The sequence below is a fragment of the Chelonus insularis genome, unplaced genomic scaffold (genome assembly GCF_013357705.1).
Source record: "Chelonus insularis isolate UGA/USDA-ARS -01 unplaced genomic scaffold, ASM1335770v1 contig_71_pilon, whole genome shotgun sequence".
NCBI lineage: Eukaryota > Metazoa > Arthropoda > Insecta > Hymenoptera > Braconidae > Chelonus > Chelonus insularis.
Window position 1 is genome coordinate 679,935 of NW_023276721.1, and position 22,424 is coordinate 702,358.

A 22,424-nucleotide genomic window follows, 5' to 3' on the forward strand; every position below is an offset into this window, starting at 1 on the left:
CAAAAATCTATGATTTCGTCAGGAGGTTGGGCGGTGGACGAAGAAGCTACTCTATGGGACCACCAGCGCATTGACCTCACTCTGGCGATGTAGAACCGCGAGTTCAAAGGGACCCAAGGGGAGCCTGTTTAGGCAGGAACTGGAAAGACTCATGGGGGAGGGGCGTGTAGGGCCTCCAGCTAGCCTCGATCAGGAGGGGCTGGACCTACAGGACGCCATTGAAGGGACCTATAGTTGCTCATGCCCAGCCAAGGTGATACAGGAAGGAAGGAGAGTCTCATGGTAGAACAGAGAACTGAAACAAGCTTGCAAGAAAACCAGGTGACTCTTCAACAGGGCCAAGAAGCTCAAGACAGATCAGATATGGACTGGATATGAAGCCTCTAGGAGGGAATTCAGGTCTATGGTCAAGTCAGTAAAGAGGCAAGCCTGAAGAAGCTTTTTTGATAGACTTGAGGCCCTACCTGAGATAGCCAAGATCCGCAAGCTGCTTACTCCCAGCAGGAATGTGGCGTTCCGAGGCCTAGAATCTCCTGAAGGAGAGATGGTCGATGATCATTAGGGCGTACTGGAGTTCCTCATTGGAACGCACTTTCCGGAATCAACTCCAGTGCAAGGAATCACAAGCGAGGCTGATGGACTAAGTGGGAAACCGCCGGGCGAGTGATGACCTACGATCGGGTAAAATGAGCAATCAGTATCATTGATCGCTACAAAAGGTGTCCTATCTCTCCTGCTTTGGACCTTGGTGATAGACAAACTTCTTACGAACCTGAAAAAGGCGGGCTTCAGCGTTCAAAGTTACGTCGGTGACGTGGCCATCACGGTCACAGGCGACGATTTGGGAAGTCTGTCCCTTAGGATGCAGACGGCCCTCAATGTCGTTGAGAGATAGTGCCAAACTCGGGGGCTCAGGGTCAATCCTAGCAAAACTGAACTAGACTTATTGACGAGAGGAACGAGGACTGAATTCAGGCCTCCCTTCGTCTTTAGCAAACAGCTAAGATGTTCAGAAACATTGCGCTACCTCGGAGCAACCTTAAACAGGGAGCTTTACTGGAGGGCGCACGTAGACAAGCAAGTTAAGAAGGCCATGGTTACCTTCTGAACCTGTAGAAGAATGTTCAGCATCACATGGGGTTTAAAGCCGAAAACAATAAAATAGCTGTACACAGCTATTGTCATTTCCCAACTAACTTACGCCGCTATAGTATGGTGGACCTCCGTTAGGAGGGACGTCTGCAGGAGGCAATTAAACAAGGTTTATCAAGCGGCACTGTTGGGTATAACGGAAGCCTTAAGGAAGACCCTAACTCTAGTAATTGGCTGCCTACTGGGCATCCCTCCGTCGGAACTTATGGTGGAGGCGTTATCGAGGAGGGCGGCTATCCGCTTAAGAAGTCATAGACAGTAACAATGCATTTGAGCGGGGCATGTGGCGATTTTAGCCTTAAAAGACCCCAAAGGACTCAGTGAAAAAAAAGTCGACCGCTGCCCTAGGAAGCTAGAGTTCTCACCCAGATACGAAGCCATTTTCATGCACAGACGGACCTGGATGGAGGAAGGCGAGGAATCGCTCACTCCTAAGGGGCCTGTTTGGTATGTAAATAGAGCGAAAGTCAAGGGGGGAGAGGCTGGAGCTGGAATCTGATGCGGGGGACCACGGGTGGGGATATAAAAAAATAAAAGAAGGCTAAGAGTGGTCGTGGGCGCCGTCACAGAGCACTGGCTAACTCGACGTCATATGAAGATGCTGGGATGCGGAGAGGAATCTGCGTACCAGTGGTGTAGTGGGAAAAAAAAGACACCACTCTACATGATAAGGGACTGTTCGGGGCTAAAGGAACCAAGACAGCACCTATTAGGGAACCTTGGAACTGACGCATCTATTCTTGCAACGGTTAAGACGGACAAACTTATACAATTCTGTTATGAGGCCAGGCTGGACCAACCCATAAGTACGTAACGACCGCCTTCACCCTATGTTTTGACTCAGTACCATGGCCCCGTGGCCCAGTGCAGAAAAGGCGAGACAATTGAAGGAGAGAAAAAAAAAAAAACGTTCGTATGGTATGCAATCATTCACATAGAATATAAACATTTCTTTACGTAATATGTTAGTTTAACAAAGATACTAGAATTTAAAAAGAAAAGCGGTACTTTTTATCTTGCTGAAGACATAATTGAAATTTTTCATTGCAGATCATCATTAACTTTCCCGTTTTTTATAACTAATGTACTGATTTTTTTGGTTAGTTAATTTTTTTTTTTAATATTTGATGTATATGATGATACAATAACGTTAAATTTTTCATTTAACCAATGGGTTATTATCTTCGATCTACTCTTGAAAGGAGTAAACTGACAGGATCCTCGCATGTAAGCATGTATTTCATGGTCATATTAGTTATCGTGGATAACTAAATTTCAAAAATGTTTGAGCATTCATATATATTGCTGAAAGGAAATAATATGGTATTTTATCATTCAATATTCAAGGCGCCGTCCTTCCAAAACATCAGCAAATTAAAAAATTAATTTTCTCAATAATTCTTTCACATGTTATCATCGTTAAGTTTGATTTTTCCAGAAATAACCTCCAACGCAGTCATCAAGTTCATATTAAAGTGGAAGTGTAAGCAATTTCATTTGTGAATAACTCATAGAATATATTCAATCATAATATTTTGAAGTTATAAATAAAAAAACAAATTTCACCGAGATTAAGGAAATTATTGTTGAGTTTACCAAACAGAACATACATACTAAAAAATTCATAAATTGGCACCTGTTATGTTCGAATTGATTATTAATAAATAAATAATAATAATAACATTTAGTTTGATATGGCAGCGGCTAAAAAACCTTCGGAGACTCGGACAAACAGGGGGTTTTTGTAAATATCAGAACTGGTCTTAATATCAACTAATAAGATTGTGGGATCGTTTTCCTAATGAACTTTATTTTGTCTGCTGGTTTTCTGTCCAGCTCGAGGTTCTTCACCTGAGTCAAAGGAAGAGTAAGAAAATGTGTCAAATATGAAAGTTATACTTACTGTTGACAGCTAGTTGTAATATAAATTTTGATGCTAAACAAGACAGAGAGAAACATCAATTTAGAGGCTCGAAATGGTATATGAAAGAGAAGGATAGATGTTAAATTGAAGAAAACTAATTAATAACTTTAATTTCACTTCCATTTAAATGTAAAACACGGTTTCGTGACACAATTTTATGATTATAATTTACCGAACTCAATCGCATTTGTAAAATAAGATTTGTATTATTTGTTGAGGGTAAAAACCCCAGAAAGAAAAGAATTAGATGATAACACTGAGTCTCTACGCGGAATCAATCGTGATTTGATTTTGAAGTCATTTTAACAGATCCTGAGAGGCATGAGTAATAAACTCTTCTCCCGGATAACTGAAGAAATGCTAGAGAATTATCATTTAGAACGCGACAGGTTAACGTGCGCGGGCCATCAGCCTACGTTTTGCAATTTGCTTGAGTTGATTAAGCCTTGAATAACGTTTCGGAGCGGCTTTTGTACTGTTCAACGGTAGGCGTTAGTCCTGGCGATTTTAGGGGTGAATTGAGGATAAGAATGCAAAACTACCAAGTTTCCACATTAATGTCGCAACAAGATTTTATGACATTGGAAATGAGAAAACTGTAGGGTTAGGAAATTGTTCCTATGTGGAACAGACGTTGAACTGAGGATAGTTCATATTTCGCTGATATTTAAATAAGGTTGAAATGAATAATTCGATAAATTGAGACGCGAAAATGTCGCCGTTGAGTCCGACATTTTTGTGTCTCCATTCATCGAGTTGTTTATTTTAACAATATTTAATTATCAGCAAAATATGAATCCTCCTCGATTCAACATTCTGTTCCACATAAAAGCAGTTTCAAAGCTCCACAGTTTCCTCATTTCCAATGTCCTAAAAACTCATTTCGACATTGATGTGGAAACTGGGTAGTTTTCCATTTCTGTCCTAGATTTCCCCTAAATTTCTTCAGTTAATCGGCCCAATTAACTACTATGTCAACCGTCAATAATCATCACTCTCTGGTTAATCAGCGAACTAGACGGTGAACAGCAGGCTTGATTGCCCCGCGCTCGCTAACCACGACGAGTTAGTAAATTGAGAATTTAATTAAGATTTTCTTCAGTTATCCTAACGAAGTGTTTGTTACTTCAGACCTCTTGGATCTGTTTAAAATCTGATATGGAATATCAGAAAAAAGACTTATTAACAATGAACATAAACATAACGGAATATTAGAATAAATCTCTTCTTATCGAGGCGTTTTGTCCAAGACCACAGACTCGTCAAGACGACTCGCGTATCTAGCATCACGTCGAAAAATAAACCCAATAATACATTTATTTCTAACGTGTTGATACTTACCGTTGCTATTCAGCGCGAGTGTTCAACACTATTCTCTCCTCCTCGAGTTACATATCTAGTCATAAATATATGTATATCTATGAACTTACATGCTTATGGACTTAAAGTTATATTATTATCCTACAAATACTAGTGGTTTAAGTGATAAAGAAAAATAAAACTCCAAGTGTTGTGGAAGCTCTTGGTGGTATCAGAAAACTCTCAGACCTTATTCTGAAGGACGCTCATCTAACCGCCATCGAACCTCGCCAATTACCGAGCCTGAGTCAGTCTTCTTTCTGATTTTCTTTTCGTTTATTAAGGATAAGGTAAGTTTATTATATTCAATTAACTTTCTACTTTCAATCTGAAAATCATCACATTGCAAGAGAAGGGAAAAGCGCAGGCCCTTCTAACGTCCCCTTTAGAAATGAATTTAAAAGAAAAGGGAAGAGAAGTACTTTACTCTCCCTTTTTAAAAATACCTGTTCTTGTCCGACGCCTCCAATCCTTCTCATGTTCCTCTTTGAATCATTATATAAGCCGAATATCGTAGTTATGCTTAACATCATAGCCTTCTGTTGACAACATCGTATAAACAGTTTCTACGAATCAAAGCTGTAATCATCTCCTAAAACATTCATTTTTTTTCTATTATTGTCAAACGTAAACACTACCATGAATCATAACGATCAGAAGAAACTTGTAGAGTAAGTTTAATGTCATTTTTACAATTTCAAATGAATTTGATAGTGATTAAGTGGTCGTAAACATCTTTTTTTTATTATGAATATTATTATATTATTATTATATTAATTTTTTAGATAGAAAATTATTATGAATAACAATATCAATGATGCTATTAATGGCGTACGATCACTAGATATAGTTGTAGACATTCCAGGAAGAATGCACAAAAAAAAGACCCTCCTCCATTCTGTTGCCGAACTCAATTAACACGTTGGATCAAGGGGACATCATCAAGAAGATCCGGTAGTTCATTCAAAATATTCCAGTTGACATTCCCGTTAAGCGCGTTGGGCAAAAAAATGAGGCCAATCTAGATTTACGAAAAAAAAGTAATTAAAAACGAAGATGACGGATGTGTTATTGTGTTTCAAGGAGAAATAATGAGTCAAAAATTAAAAGAAAACTAAGTCTTTTTAAAATACGATGTTATGAATGACAAAATATGACATAATAACCGCCGAAGAAATTCATTATCATCCTGCACTTGATCTCTCAACCACTCACAATAAGCCATCCTTCTTAGTGGATCACCGTCTTCTAGGCAATTCACACGGGTATAGTGGCAAGGCTGGAGACCATCTTGCCGTAAAATTTCACTTATTGTCCAATGGCTGATGTTCAACACCCGATGTGCTTCTCTGGTACTAAATGTGGGATGACGATTAGAAGATCCAAAAGTTCGTCTCTCTCTTTGATAATTACGAGAGCATCCCGCATTGAAACGAAAATTTGACACAATCGGTTCGTTATTTTGAATCCGTTCTTACAAAATACTCCGTTGATCGTAGACTGGCATATCGGTGAAAATCAAACCAAACAAATGTGCGAAGAGTATTACAGATGTTGATAAAATAACAAGAAAAAATCAGAGAAACTATTATGCAGCAAACTATAACAAATACAATCAATAATATTCCATTTATAAATGTAACAACATTCAGGTAAAATACATATAAATGAATAAGTCAACTGGATGATTATATACATAATTCAGATGAGTATTCAATAGTAACTTACTGTTCATACATATATAATACACATATACATCTGATTATGAAAAAATATGTGAGAGAGAAAATGAGAGAATGAACGAGAGAGAGTATGAGAAAATAGATGCAAGAAAACATCAGAGAGAGTAGAAGAGGATACTTTAATCTTCTCTCTTTTAAATCAGCCTCAATGAAGTTAAGAATAAACCGTCTCCCCACTCTTCGATTTTGATAACGGCTGTGTTCATTTGTATTCGATCAAGTTAATTTATTCAAATAAATGATTGGAGGGATATCATTGCTATCATTCTTAGCGCACACGGTTTTTCTCGCTGACTCGTGACTTACTCCTGATTTTCTTAATGTTAAGTTTTTGAACTTTATATATCTTCCGAAGTATTTATTTGGCAAACTTTTTGCAGGGGGATTTTTGTTTTCATTTTCGCACTAGATTACGATTGTGTCCAAATTTACGTCAATTTTTTGCACACCGTGTATGTTATAAAACTGTAATATATAGTCGACGTAATAAATTTATATTGCAGATGTTATACTCATATGACGCTGTAGGCATATAATGTTATGTTACATATTCTTACTAATTTTAGGTAACATTTGCTACATAGGTGAAATATTTTTGTAACATAAAATCACTGCATCAATGTCACACTGAGAAAAAAATTTCGTTAAATAAAAGAATATTTTACATAATTTATAAAAGAAACTTGGAGTACTCTTAAGATAATATTTTAATCATTGCTACTATTTAAAATTTAATGTCAGTGATCGGATGAGATTTTTTTCATTTGGAGTAAATTTTTTTCTTAGTGTCCCTATATTTTTTCAATCTGGCGAAATATTCCAGCAATATAACATTGTCACATCAGTGTTACATACATTTTTTTTTACTGACGGCATATTCTACAGATGTAACATTTCAAAATTCTGGTTATAGTTGCTATTGTTTTCAATGTATGGATAAACTAAGAATAATAGCAAGTCAGGGTAATTGTTGCGAAGCTATTGTGATATTTTACACTTCAAGAAATAATTTCGAACCTGAATTGTTAGAGAATTCTGCATTCTCTGTATTTTTAGCTATGTGTATAAAATAATCACAGAATGAGGATTTTTTACCAATTTATTTAACCTATGACATTTACAAAATGTTCTAGAATCTCAAAAATAACTGAATCTCAATTAAGAATAAAGAGAAGACATTGTAGACAATAATTATTATATATTAACTGAGCTTAATAATAAATAACACAATTATTCTCGTTTTTCTTTATATTCATACATGTAACGAAAATATATGTTTTTATAGGCCTATTTGTAATTTGGGATTTAATCATAAGAATAGCTGAGTAGGCTACAATGTAAATTTGGGTTGCGTATGAGTTGGCGGTCGTAGGTTCGAATTCCCCTCTAAAAAAGAGAAATTTATTTCACTAAGAACATCAAATTACACTTGAAGAATGTAGAGTAGTAAACAAAATCAATGAAATCGTATAAAGACACATTGCTTACAATTTTTTTTCAATTTAAACAATACCAATGTTGATAAGAATATTATGTTACCATACTATTACTATTAATGTAACGAAGTTATAAAACAATGTTATATAACTAAGGCAGAAATAGAAACATCTATTTTCCATAGTACAAAACTATAATAAAACGTGTAAAAAAAGTTATGTGAAGGATATATAACAACAATATAACAGTGGTTACTGGGCTATTATTCGTGACTGTCAATATGATTTTTATTATTAATAATTTAACGCAAGAAAATCATTTCTTTTATGCCCCTCCAATAATTCCTTCGTTCGAATAATTCAAATATTTTGATTTAATGAATTATCTACATTGTTAATTAAAAATTTTAATGGAAATCTGCATTTGTGTCTATAATATTTTTTTTTTTTAATTATTTTCTTTCTGTGTAGCTTTTTCGTTGTTCTGCAATCTTTTTTGCCATTTGGATTGAATGGAGCTAGTCAGTTTTCCTTAGATTTTTTTCTTTTTTGACCTCAAAAAACGACGGGCACCCACAGCTGAGGTTGATGATTTTAGTTAGTTTTTGTTGGGTAAAGTAGCACCTATACGGTCAGGAAGTAAAGCCACTCATTCTGATAGCGGTAGTGTTGCATACTCTAATTTCATTTATATAGGTATATCGAATCGTTTCCGTCCATAATTGCGAATTTTAGAGCACAAGAGAAAAAGCAATGTTTAAACGGTTCATGAAAGAGAGAAAAAATAATATCTTTAGGGAACTGAACATAAAAGAAAGTGATAAACAACACATATAGTAAGAGAGAACACATGATGAAGCACTCTATTGAAAAGAGTAAAATAGCAAGTAGAGAATCTTGAATAGCAAAAATATCGCTGGTAGGGGCGTAGCCAATCTGTAACTTCGTTTTTAATGACCGAAAAATGCTCGTTCTGCATTCATTTAAAAGTTTACTATTTGGAGTAACTGTATATCGAATAGATGAGCATAATATGAAGTTATTACGAAGGTATTTGCACACCTCTGTAATAACTTCATATAGTAGTCGGTAGCCTTGGCACACATGAAAGAAAAAGCGTGCTAGTTTAAACAGAATAGACGAAAAAGTATGCTTGGCATCGGATGTCTACCACTAGTCCAGATGCATTGTAGAGTATTAAAATCTTGTAGTCACTTTTTAACCGTTACTTAATGTAGTGTAACAAACTAGATAAGACTCTGGAGGCGAAGGGGGAGGCACAACATGAGTATCAAAATCTAAATAAATTTTGAATTTATTCGAATATTATAAACTAGATAGTTTTATTACATAAGCAAATAACAAGTAAACGTTAAAAGTTTTACTGAACATTATAATCAAAATAGTAGGAAAAGTTGAAATGTTTTTTCTTTGCAATGAATCTTAATATTAATTACCGTTTTTAAAGGAATATCTAATTATTTCACTTCAGTCCAACTGCTGACACTTTGTACTTATTCAAACTGTATCAGTTAGTTTTTAAGTCTCTTGCTACTTATCTCTTTAGCGTTACTCTTTCTGAAATTGAATTTGTCTTTTCGCGACTTGGTAATAAAGAAACTATAATTGAAAATCTACATTAATTTCAAAAACTTTCTATTAATTTCGTCCTTTTACTATCTCCAAGATTTTTTCGAACATTTTTTTCCTCTTCAAGCTGGTAAATTTATCATCTTATCATCTATTCACATCTTGGGAGATAAGGATTACAGCTTGTTACTCAATTCAATTGACAACTTCCGGAGTCACAGAGTGGTGAAATTACCCCTAGCGTTTGATAAATTAGAATATATATATGACCGTTTTCTCTAACCTACAATCAAACTCGACTCAAATTCTCACCTTGTATTCATAGAAAGATAACCGTACAACATACCATATACGCTGTAAAAAGTTCTTATAGAGTTAGATTATCCCTCATCGTTAATGGACTGAAAAGTAAATTATATAGATGTTTCACTCCTGTTTTCAATTCTGGTTACACTATCTTAAGATAGACGTAACTTTCGCTACTCTGTATCTTCAATAATTTATAAATAATGAGACTCTGACTTTGTATATCCGCCATGGAATCGAATCTTCAATCGTTTGTTGCTTCTAATGAAGAAAATTTTTGAAAATTTAAAAGAATATATGTTTGTATGCACTGAACCCTATTCAAAACATGAGAGTATCAGAAATAACATCTTTCACAATCAAATGTAAATATTCTTATGGTTAATTGACATTATTAATGGCCTATCGAAATTATTGTATTAAAAGATAACTTAAAATTCATGATGTTTCTGATACTATAGTCGATTCTAGAATAATATTATTTAAACACAAATTGTTGAAACTTTCGTGATCTTCATCACACAAATGAGCATTTTCTACATGTTCTATTTGTTCACAATCTGGTTCTTCTTCGATCTGAAAAAAAAAAAAAAAAATTTCTTAAAAAAAAAAAGTAAGAAACATAAGTTGTTTTCTATCCGTATTCCTCAGTTTTCAAGTGCATTCTTGTGTGTTGGTAAAGGTTGGTAATTATATAGTATAACTTCGTCACTTCCAATTCCTTCGAAAATAGCGTATGTTATAAAGATGATAGTACTGAGTTAGAATTATATATATATATATTTTTTTCACATGTCAAAGCTTAGAAAATAATAATTTCAGTTTCAATTTGATTCTACTGAAACGTGATTTGTTTTAGCAGTGACTAATAGAATTTATTATACGAAGTGCATTTGCACCATTGAAAATATATCACGTGAATAAATAAGATACAGTACCGGACATAAAGGCTGTTCAATTGTTTAAAGGTTATACATGCGATTTCCTTACACTATCCTATAGAAAATCACACAGCATTTATTTTCCGTACTGCAGAAGCCAAGAGGTTGGAGCGCAAGGGTGGAGAAGAGTGATTATTTGAAGTAATATTAACTAAAAATAACAACATTCTTTGAAAAATATCTTTGCTTTAATTTTTTTATTTGTTTTTTCATGAATGGTCTAAATTATCAACACTCTTCCTCCAGCTGCTTTACTTACCACTGTCTACTAATGTTTGATATGAAAAAACTATATTTGTTTTTGGTTTTCGCACCCCATATATGTATACATTCTTGATAAGCATCATTAGAAGTACATAATACTTCATTTTTAAAGGAATCAAGAGTGACAGAGTAATATTATATAGTTACCGATTTTTCTATTTCAGTAAAATTTTTTTTTTTTTGGAAAAGTATTACCTGAGTGTCATCATCAGCATCAGGGCTTTCCGGCCTCTCTTCGAAATCTTGATCATTGAAATCATGGTAGCAATGGCATTCATCATCTGATTTGAGTTCAGTGATCGTAAAATTGTTTCCAACAGGGAGAATTTCATCAAAACTTAATTCTTCTCCCACTGTTTCTTCTTCTTCTTTTTGTTTGCGAGTGTCATGAGTGATTTCATTTGCTTCCAAATTTTTTTTTTTTTTATTCTCAGCTTCGACAGCACATCTGAAAATTTTTTTATAGAGTGGATATCAATGCAGATTTTGTTATAAACTTGTCATTCTAAAAGTTTGGATCGTAAATTAACCACCAAATGGGAAGTTATTGCAATGGGTTTGATTTTGTGAATCCCGGATTCTGACATATTTCGACATTTTAAGGTTCTAAGAGTCGAAACCACTCAAAATTATTTTTCATCTCAATTGTCTTGAGAAAAAGGAGTGATATCGACGCGTAACTATTTGATGCGTAATTACGCAATTTATAATTTCAAAATCCGGCAAAATCGGTTGAGCCATTTTTAGTGTAAAATCGAAAACCTTACACGAATGGTAAGCTAGCTGCAATGATTCCTCAAATCTCAAATGTTTTTAACATCTATTTGGGGACTCGTCTAGGATAAGAGCCAGATTTGAACGGTTTGATGAAAATTATGCAGTATTAAATATTCTATGACGGTGCATAGCAACTGACAAGAGTTAGAGTGTGCGGTATGGAAGTTAGGAAAATATTTTACCATTTTCGAAAAACGGTTGAATAAATCAGTTGCACAGTATCAAAAAGTCTGACAAACAATCGAATGACACACAGTTGAAACTCAACATCAATGAATTTCGTACACAGCTAGAAGAATAAGGTCTATTCAGATGCGACTTAGCTGGGTCTTAAAGGACTAGACAATACCAGCGGAAAATATAACGGTGCCGATGATGAAAGCGACTCTTAAGATGAAGACGACAGTAGCGAAAGTAAAGATGATAATGAGCTACTGAAAGAAGTTGGTGAAAGAGAATCATCTAGGCGAAGACGTGAAATCAAGACAGTTGAAAATGGTAATAGGTAAGTTGCAGCGTCCGACTAATCATCTGAGCCCAAATTAACGTTCGGAGACATGGAGGATGTACTTGAGATATTAAATAGTGACGCTGATAAAAATTTTGTGAAACAGATCATGAATTTTGTCAAAGTTACAGAAATATATTTTGTAGAAAACAGAATAAAATTGTTTCTATCCGTGTTACATGGTAGATAACTTTTCTTTAGTAAAATAAGAAATTTTCCATTAAAAGAATTCTATTGCATAAATTGCGTTTTCAATTGTTATGAAAAATTTTATTGTTTATAATAGATGCAATTGTTATACACAATTTCCGACTCGGAATATGCTCTATCATTATATCGTTTATGACAACTAAACTTTTTTGAAAGTATTTTGTTCCATTTGTCAGATATAGCCTCTTTGCTAATCCTTGTATATGTAGTTGAATAATTATGATTATTTATAACGTTTGATCGACACAGAAAGTGTGACAATGATTCATTTCTAGCAAATTACTTTATTAATGAATGTAGGTATAAATGTCTCTCAACAAATATCGTAGGAAGAGTGCTTCCGCTGCAAAAATTTTACTTTATTCATTTACAGTTGATACATAAGTACATTTACAATATTTTATTATGATCATAATGTTTAAACGTGCTATTCCACAATTCAAATAGTGTAATATTATTTGAATAAGAAATTCACAAAAAACAGATATCGTTCGATATCTGTAAAAAAAAACGGCGCCACGTTACTGTTGTTTGAAAATCCGATATTTTTAAATCGTTCTAAATGCAAGAAATGTTTGAAATCATAGAATTGCGCCAAGTTTGAGTTGCCATAATCGCAAAACCATAAAAATGTTTTTACAACACCTAACGCAGGTGGCGCTTGCATCACAGGTGCGGTATACTCAGTCTCGACAGCGGATAGAAGAGGAGTCAAACTCTGACTCTTCAATATCAGACGCTCTAGAGATTGAGGACGAAGTTTCACTGACACCCGAAACAGCTGCACCGAGGTGGAGCATACTTCCGTTCCGCCCTTCTCTCACTGCAGAACCCCTATCTCCTTCCCCCTGAGAGCGTCAATCGACAGGACTCCACAAACAGAGAGGGTAATTTGCTCTGGAAAATTACGCTCTCGGCAGAACAAATAGCTAGCGCTAACGAAGGTCTGGACTATCGGGTACCAGATGGTGTAGACCTTTTTGCACTGAATAATGCAGTCTACGATGTAGCTCGAGGGTTTACTCAGGGCAGACGAACACCTGTCAATCCTGAGTTAAGCCTGAAAAGACGCATCGAACAGATTGCAAATAAGATCAAAAAGGCTCGACAGGGTGTTTCTCATATTCAAAGTGTGATGGATCACTTAAATACTCACAGACCTTATACGCCAACGATTCGGCGTATCGTGGCGAGTATTATACGTGAACATTACACTTTGAATACGGTCGTGTTACTGATCCTGAAGGAGAAAGACACAAGCAAAATGAGATCGATAATGGTCATTGAAAAGTCATGAGCAAAGTTCCAATCTGACCCTTCGCGCTTTCTTAAGCCGCAAGCCCCTGTCACTTATGAGCCTCTAAGTGCAGAAAGAGTCAAAACCTATTTTCTAAGAATATCTATGAGGAGATACGCCTATTTCTGAATGGCTCGTTAAAGGGCGCATTGTGCTGATCCCCAAAAGTGGTGATCTGTCTAATCCTAATAACTGCAGGCCTATTGCATGTCTGCATACTCTTTACAAATTGTTCACTTAGATCTTGAACGAAAGGATTCTGACTGCAATAGAACCTATATAGAGACAGATAAACGAACAGCGTAGTTTGACAGGTTGCAAGGAAAACTTGTTAGGAGATCGGCGCGTTACAATGTTACTCTTATGGGATAGACGAGACTCTAATGCTGCCCTATGATCCCGGTGAAATTGAGTCAGTCGTTGAGAACGGGAGAGCGAAAATTTTTCGGAATTACCCGCTCTCTACGCCTTAACGCATTGAACACAATAAGCTAGATATTACTCTCTTCGACCATGCCACCATGCACGTATATTACATTGAGTTCTTAACCCCGGCTGAGACGAATATACGTGCGGAAAAAAAGAGTAAACAGGAATGCTACAGAGAGCTCATGGAGGTCATGAGAAACCTCTCAGAGGGATGAGGAACAGCTTCCTGACAGAGCTTCGAACAATACTAGTCTGCCGTAGTCAGGCTGAAATTCTCGCGGCTCGAATACAGATAGTTGTGAGTAAAGAAGCCATAGTACATTTAAAAGAGTATTTTTGCAATAATAATAGATCAGGGACATTAATTTCCGATAGAGGAACGTGCTTTACTTTCAGTAAGTTCTAAAAACAAAATACTGTCAACCATGCAAAGATAGTGAAATCCTACGATGAAATCCAGATCATTTTCGTCTTTTATCAATCCTCACGAATTGATTTCTTTCGATACCGTTGCAAAGGATACATATCCGGAATTAGTTTATTTATGCTGAAAAATTAATACCTAAAACGTTTTTTGATTGATCTATTATTTTGTACCCTAATCATACACATTGCGTGAATAGAGCAGCATAAATCCGCTAACCGAAAATATCTATAATATATAATACTACATGAATGTCTAGTGTCTGTCTGTTGGTCTGTTCGGAATAATCTCCGAAACGGCTCATCCGATGGCAACCAAATTTCGCACACATGTAGAGGGCATTAGAAAAGTTATAGGCTACTTTTTGTTCATGTAAATTGTTTAGAAAAATTGAATTTGTTCATGATCAATTGAAAAAGGGATCTTTTTAACATATTTGGGACCTTACAACGCGTAATTTGTTTTTCTACCAAAATAAAGTTACAAACCATGTCATATCTATAGAAACCTATTCCTTTTGTTTATAAAAATTACATTTGTTATGAACAATTAAAAACGGGAAGTATGCAAGATTTTGAGTTCTTCTAAAGTGATAATATACATTTCGTGAACAAAGTCGTGGGTATTTGCTAGTAGTAGTATAGATTTATTTATCAGTTATTAACTTTATTTTTATACTTTACAGAAACTTTTATTAAGTCATTATCCATTCAGCTATACTTTAGAATAGGAATAGTTCGATTGGCATTTTTTTGCTTCTACACCTACTTCTCAAAAATCTGCCACTTATATGTGTATATATACATATATACTAGCTGATTCCCACGACTACTTTTACATAATGTGCATAATCATATTACATAATAATAGATTGATCAGTAAAATTTTTAATAGCAGTCCGTAGTTTCGATAAGGCAATTCCAGTTACACATTGCTTGGTGATAGTATTAAACCAGAAGTGATGAATTTGTAAGTATTGATAAGAGATAGAAAAAATTTAAATTTTATCGTGTGATTTAATTACTGCATCTTTACAATGATTCTATTTATATAAGTAAAAGGACTCTTTCTTCATTTATGTGACATGGTCGATAACTTTGCTTTGTTAAAAAAAAACATCGCGTTGATAGAACTCTGATTCATTGTGTAGCTACTGTTATGACGTGTACATAACAAATCTAATTGTTACAAAAAACAGAGTATATTCCTATTCGTTTTATGTGGTGAGTAATTCATTTTCAGTAATGGGAAAAATTGTTGTTGAGAAAACTTGAATACATTGTATAGATTCCGTTTTCAATTTTCTGTAATAAATTCGATTGTTATAAACAATTTAAATCGACAAAATCTATAAAATTACAGATTTTTATGAAGACCTAGTTATCCTTTTTCTGACACAGACACCCACTAAGAATGGATTTTAACTAAATTCTATCCAAAATATTTTTTCACCGATCATCAATAATATATCAATACTCGCTAGTACCCATATGTCGCTATCGTAAAATTTGTCATAATAACCGTTACTATGGTAATCATTGACAAATTGAAAAGTTTAAGTAGAGACAAGTTCAATATTTATTGTATGTCCAAATTCTTTAGTATAAAAATAAAATAAATTTACAAGTACGAATATATTTACATACAAGTTAAGAAAATGTGCCACAGGAAATTCAAGAGTTAACTAATAGTAATACTTGATATTACATAAATCTTTGATGTATAACGTTAGTAAAAATGTTATAAGGGTTATGTGAATTATATGGGATTATTACACGAAAAAACAAACTGAAACTGTGTGTTTTAGAGCTGAAATGTGTTTTTTTTATGTCTAACAAATTCTTTAATATTTTCCACTATTCTATTAGTTTTCCAAGCCAATTTTTTTTCCAATGGAAAAAAATTTAACATAAAAATATCTTATAAAGTAACGGAAAAAGTCGATATTTTCATAAAACATTACTTAAAACAAAATATGTAATTTATGGAAATTTTGATTTTTTTGTAAATTCGCAAAATATATAACACAAAATTTTACACACTTATACAATTTATTTAATTTACATCCAGGCAAGCAGTCGGATGTTAGTTAAATTACATAATAATCATCACTCTTTTATCATTTTAGATTCATGTCATTGTCAACAAAGAATTGAGCATTTTATTTACATCTAGGATCCACAATCAAATTTTATTATAAGATTAGTGATGCGAGTTTTTCTATAAAAGCTGTTTGGTAATATTGATAAGCACGATATTAGATGAAAAATAAAGTTAGTCAAAGCGATAAATGTATTATTTTGAAATCCATTCTAGTACCTATTTTCGGAATGCAATATCAAATAGGTTGTGTAAGTACGTTTAAGATTTCTGTATATAAATTTTGTTTTTCTTTGTGAATATCAAAATTGTCATCGTGTTAGAACAAAAGAAAGTAGGGTTTCCAATACCTTTCTTCCTCTGCGACGTTCTTTTCATGTAATCGTGTTGCTAAGATCTTTTCTTCTTCAGCTCGCCTGAATTCTTCAACCTGTTCTTGATCATCTATCTCTAGTAACCGAAGTTGACGAGCTTCTTCTTCAAGACGTACGCGTTCTTCAATTTCTGCTTTCCATCTTTCTTCGGCCAATCTGTGTATCATAAAAGTTTTGAATCACAATAATTATAACAGATGAGAAGACCAGGCCAATATTACCTGATCTTCTCAATCTGTTCTTTCTTCTGTATTTCAGCTTGCCTTTTAAGTTCATTTATTTGCATTCTCAACTCATCTTCATCGAGTTTCCGCTGCAATACTGTAAGAAATTTAATGTATCTGTTATTAACACTTAGATAAATAACCATCATTATCTTTTATAATTTTTGAAAATATAGGTTCTTTTTTAACAGATGAAAAAAAAATAAATCATGATAATAATGATAAAGATGGTGATATCCATTTCCAGGATACGAAAACCACGATGACATACCATTAGGATTATCATTAACCCGTTGGTGATCGACTTCACTCGATTTAGTGCTGAAATTTTTTCCATTTTTGGAAGTGATAGATTGATGTAGCATTGAATGGTGATCAGATGATGATACATGGTTCTCAAAATTGATTTCATTTACTTCTGGAATCTTTCCGCTCATAAATGGAAATTTCAACGGATAAATTCCATTATTGCCTCCGTTCAATATCTGTGTATTTTTTTTCGACTCTCTTACATAATTAATATCTATTGTATTTGATTCACCCACTGAGCATTCATTTTTATTTGGTAATATTATTTCTAATTTGATATCTGAAATCTTTTCCAATCTCGAGCCAGTAAAAGATTCCAATTTAGGCTCTATTTCTTCATCGTACGTTTCATCATGATGATTTATATTCATGATAACTTCAGGCTCGGAAACAATTGATTTACTTAGTGCTTGTTCATTGGATTTAATTACGACTTCTGGAATCGATAATTCGAAACATTAGTATTAATATTAAAATGTCATGTTTAAAAAATTTTAAAAAATCGCCTGGACGTTCGCATTTATGCTTTCTATATCAGTTGTATTTTACTATCATCCATTTTTAGTAACAAACGTTCAGAACGCGATCGACGAAGATATACTTGATTCTTTCTTATAAGTAATATATAACGAATGTCTCAATATTTAATGATTTTATATTATAGAAAGTTTATCGATAATACAAAGCATTCGAAAAATGATTAGAAATAAATGTTTTTTAATATATAAGCTATTGTCATCAACCTATTATGTAATAGTATTCTAACCAAACCTGATTACATTCATAGACCTGAGGATAATAAAGTTTCGATCATTTTTCGATAGCTGTGTAAAAGATATTCTGACGATAGTCTCTTATAAGAGAGATAAAATGTAGCATTTTTTACTATGGCATCATTACTGCCCGAGCTGTAAATAAGAGTGGCAAACACTCTGGAAAGGATAATCTTCCGAATAATTTGTTTAACACTCTATAAAAATATTTTTGTTATTGTAATATAACGAGCCCTATAGTTTATAATAAATAAAAATCGAGAATATTTTTATAACTAATTTTTTCAATTCTCAAAGATGTATAAGGCAATAATTGGTAACTCGTTTGAAACTGTACTTGAACGAATATAAATGAAACGTCTTATCATGTTTTTGTTGTATTGGTAAAGGAAAACTCACCTTTATTTTGTATCGAACATTTATGTAAACTTTCCGACGAGTAAACTAGAGAATAATCCAAAAATGATTATTAGAAAGTAGTGATTAATTGAAGAAGAATAATCTTGTACTAACCATCCATAATTTCCGGTTCAATATTCAATGTATCAGGATCTGAATATAGAAAATGATTAATGAGAATGAAAAAAAATTCAAGTACTATTATACTAATTAATGACTTAAATTATTTATGTCCCTACCATAAAAAAATGGATTAATATGTAATCAAGAGGTAGATATAATAAATTCAACACTGAGAATCAGTAAGAAGTCGCTACGTAAAAATAAAAGTCACTGGAGGCAAATTTATAAACACACTTCGATAACAAATTTTTACAACGACAGTATTAAAAAACTTACCTTATGAAAACAGATTATATCAATGAATTATGATTTTATATCTTGTAAATTTTTTACGATTAGTAAATTATGATATTTAAAGTAATTTGATAATAAATGGAAATTAGTTTTTTTTAATTCATTTGGTAACATTGAAATCTATGAGTAATGCTATATGCATTTGTTGAATGTAATCAGACTAGATAATCTTGGTGTACATATAACATTACATTTTCATGGAAAATCGAATATTCCATAAAGTTGAGCCATTGATTCATGTGTTATCGTGGTAGTCTTCTTTGCAAATTCGAATATAAATATACTACATATTTGAATGATATACTATACTGAAAACTAATATCGCATGTAATCTATCAGAAATGTGTTTATTCGTTAATCTTCAAGTTCTGGAAGGGCTTCTTCAGCATTTTCATGAATTGGTTTTATCATGCAGGTAGGGTCTTCATTAAGCTCAGGTACACGGTCTCTCCATCCTCGGTCTGAAACGTTCAATAAGTCCGCAGTTTTTTCTGCGTTGTATTTAATACGCTCTGATAAATTCGATTATTCATTTAAACTTATTTATTTTTCGTAAATGTTAATACCACGATTATCGCCTTATCAATCTAACGATTTTTCATTATACTACGTAATTAACGTGAATTAATAGATAACCCAAATATCAAGTATGAAATGAATAAACTCGATTGTTAAATTTTAAAATTATTTTTCTCTGATTTTATTATCTGAAATGATATGCACATTAATGAATCGTATTGGAACTTATGATCATCGGTAAAAAAGTAACTAAAAAATGAAAAATCGACTTGATGTTTACATTTATTAATAACTCATTAATTAGTAACCGCACATATAATAGCGTCCCAAAGCTACTTTTTGGGGCTAACATAGACAAAATGTTATTAGTAAAAGATACCAATTTAGAAGATTAAAATCTTTAAAAGATGTCCGAATTTCAGTCAAATGCATTTTGACAAACAGATTGAATGTGATACTAAAAATTTATACTCTCCAGTCAATAATTGTTCGTCACAGAGTTTCTATATCAAAATTTGCTACAAGAATGCTGTTTAGTCATGTACGGGTAATATAATAGTATTATGAGGGTATTTTCTAATAATGAGACACTTTTCTCATTGACTTCAGTATTCATCAGAGGAAAAATCTTGAAATAGTCAGAAGTTAATGACTCTGCGTACATAAATTGGTACTGGTCGGCACTTTATATATAAAAGTCATCTTTTCATTGTTATAGCCATGACTGAACACGTAGTATTGGCAATATTTTTTGTTCCTATTTAACTGACATTGGCAAAAGGCACTTAATAGCAGATGTTCTAAATAATGTAATATAAAATTATATTGATAAATTTAACTGTGCTTCCGAGGACGTCAGCTATGAGGTCCTGTATGTCAATGGCCAGCATCGGTTATATATATTGTAAAATAAATATATGCCTCCATTTATATATTAACGACTACATTTTTTATCAGCAATGCTTGACTGATTTGTTCATGTTCAGTTGCTATCAAAAACATTTGCTAATTGATTCATTAAACGTTTCTATTAATTCATAATACTTGCATTTTTACTTTATAAAAGAATAATTATTTTATTGCTGTTAACAGGAATAAAAAAAAAGTTCATCTGAATGATAAAAAAGCTAGAAGTAATGTTATCACAAATTTTTTTGTTATCACAAAGCTGAGTCAAACTCCTTTATAAGCTCCTTGAAGTCGGTCAAACGCCTTTATAGTCAGAGTAAAAAGAATACAATTGCATTTGCTGAGTTTACCCATACAGAAAAAGTTATTTTTTTTACAATATGTAATACTTCTAACATATTTCGAAATGATAGGATTTACAAAAAAATAATATATGCGTAAGTATTGATAATAAAAGGAAATAATTCAAATTCCGTTGTACGACTCGATTTCCGTTCCTTCACAACTAATTATGTGATACAAATGAAAGAAGTCTGCTTATCAAGAGATACGCAAAAATCAGTTAATATGTACAAAGGTTCGTGAAATCTCATCAAAAACAGCTGTTGGTTTACCCTTAATTCGATAGGAAATTTCGACAGTACTCAAATCCCATTAAACATTGTTCAGTCCTATTGCTTTAAAGAGTTAAAATTGATAAAAAAATAGCTTTCATTTAAAAATGAGCGCTTAGATTTGAATAATTTGCGTTTAATGATTTTTAAACTGTTCGTAATTTTATCATTGTCATTATTTACTCTTGGCGCATATTTTTGTACAACCCAGAAGGAGGGGGCTGTTTGTGATAAGATATTCATTTTACAATGTAAGCAATTTTGCTGCAGTACAGAAAAAGATTCCCCGTGAAGTAAACTCGAACACGATGCATAGATTCTATTTTTCATAGTTTATCACAAATTTAATTGTCATAAATAATTCACATTAGCAAAAAACAGCCTATAACCTTTCCCATAATGCCCTCTACATGTTTGCAAAATTTAGTCGCAATCGGAATAGCCGTTTCGAAGAGTACCCTGATCAGGAAGACAGACACCAGAAATTTATGTAGTAGATTTAGACTGGACGAAACAGATATCTTCGGATATCTCTGAACGTACTTAATTTGTCTCAAATTATAACTTGTGAAAGACAAATCTCTACAGTTCTACAGGCCCAATACCGAACAGTGTGTAAGAAGACCCCGAGGAGGGGGGGAGGACAATTCCTCAGCTCACTGCTTTACACGATCTACGTGCCAGGCATCAATGGCAGACTATTACTTCGGATTTTTTCCTAACTGTTCGCTTATAACATAACGATTTTTACTATTCTCCAAGATGAATCACACTATAAAAGTGATTTTTTCATTAATTTTAACTCTTTAAAGCAATAGGACTAAACAATATATAATGGGATATTAATACTGTCAAAATTCCCTATCAAATTAAGGGTAAACCAATGGAACGTTCAAATAGAATCTTATCACCACAAAAAAAAATAAGCTGAAACAAAAGGAAATTTGTAATTCGTTCTCGAGGCTTTTTATTTAAACAGATTTGTTGTCTAAATATACACCTGAAAAAGAATTTATTAGAAACTTTATCCGAAAAAATCTTATTTATTGTGAGATTCGATCCTGGCATCTTCGAGTTCACAAGTCTGGTACGCTGCTGATTGAGCTATTTTAAAATATGAAGACACGGCTTTCACCTAATCAATTTGTGTTAAGCATTGGTAATAATTTACACATGATTTAAGTTTGCTTCTTAGCAAATATTTCGAAGTGGAAACAGAATAATTATCATTTGTACAAATCTGACAAGTACAATGCAACGTAGAAATTATATTTTTATCCCAATGTTCCATGAAAGGAGTTTATATTATTCAAAAAGAGAAAATTAGAACAATTTCTATAGAAAATCAATAGACTTCAACAGAATATACAACTTAGAAAATATTTTCTCATTTCAGTATGCCACAATAGGATTGGATATTGTTTGAT

The 22,424-nt window shown here is 33.2% G+C and overlaps 1 protein-coding gene across 4 annotated transcripts in view; it reads right to left on the reverse strand.

The window, feature by feature from the left end:
• Positions 1-8,937: 8,937 nt before the first annotated feature.
• Positions 8,938-22,424, reverse strand: part of LOC118071093 (uncharacterized) — a 76,578-nt gene continuing 63,091 nt past the window's right edge. For 2 of the 4 annotated variants that reach the window (XM_035090052.1, XM_035090049.1), the window contains 7 exons: positions 18,653-18,691; positions 18,539-18,583; positions 17,329-17,802; positions 17,055-17,154; positions 16,810-16,989; positions 10,910-11,162; positions 8,938-10,085 (listed from right to left, as the gene is read on the reverse strand). In XM_035090052.1, coding sequence (XP_034945943.1) covers positions 9,948-10,085; positions 10,910-11,162; positions 16,810-16,989; positions 17,055-17,154; positions 17,329-17,802; positions 18,539-18,583; positions 18,653-18,691 — 1,229 coding nt within the window. In that variant the 3' untranslated portion in view covers positions 8,938-9,947. The remainder of the gene's footprint in view (positions 10,086-10,909; positions 11,163-16,809; positions 16,990-17,054; positions 17,155-17,328; positions 17,803-18,538; positions 18,584-18,652; positions 18,692-22,424) is intronic. The other 2 variants (XM_035090051.1, XM_035090050.1) reach the window with 2 other exon arrangements.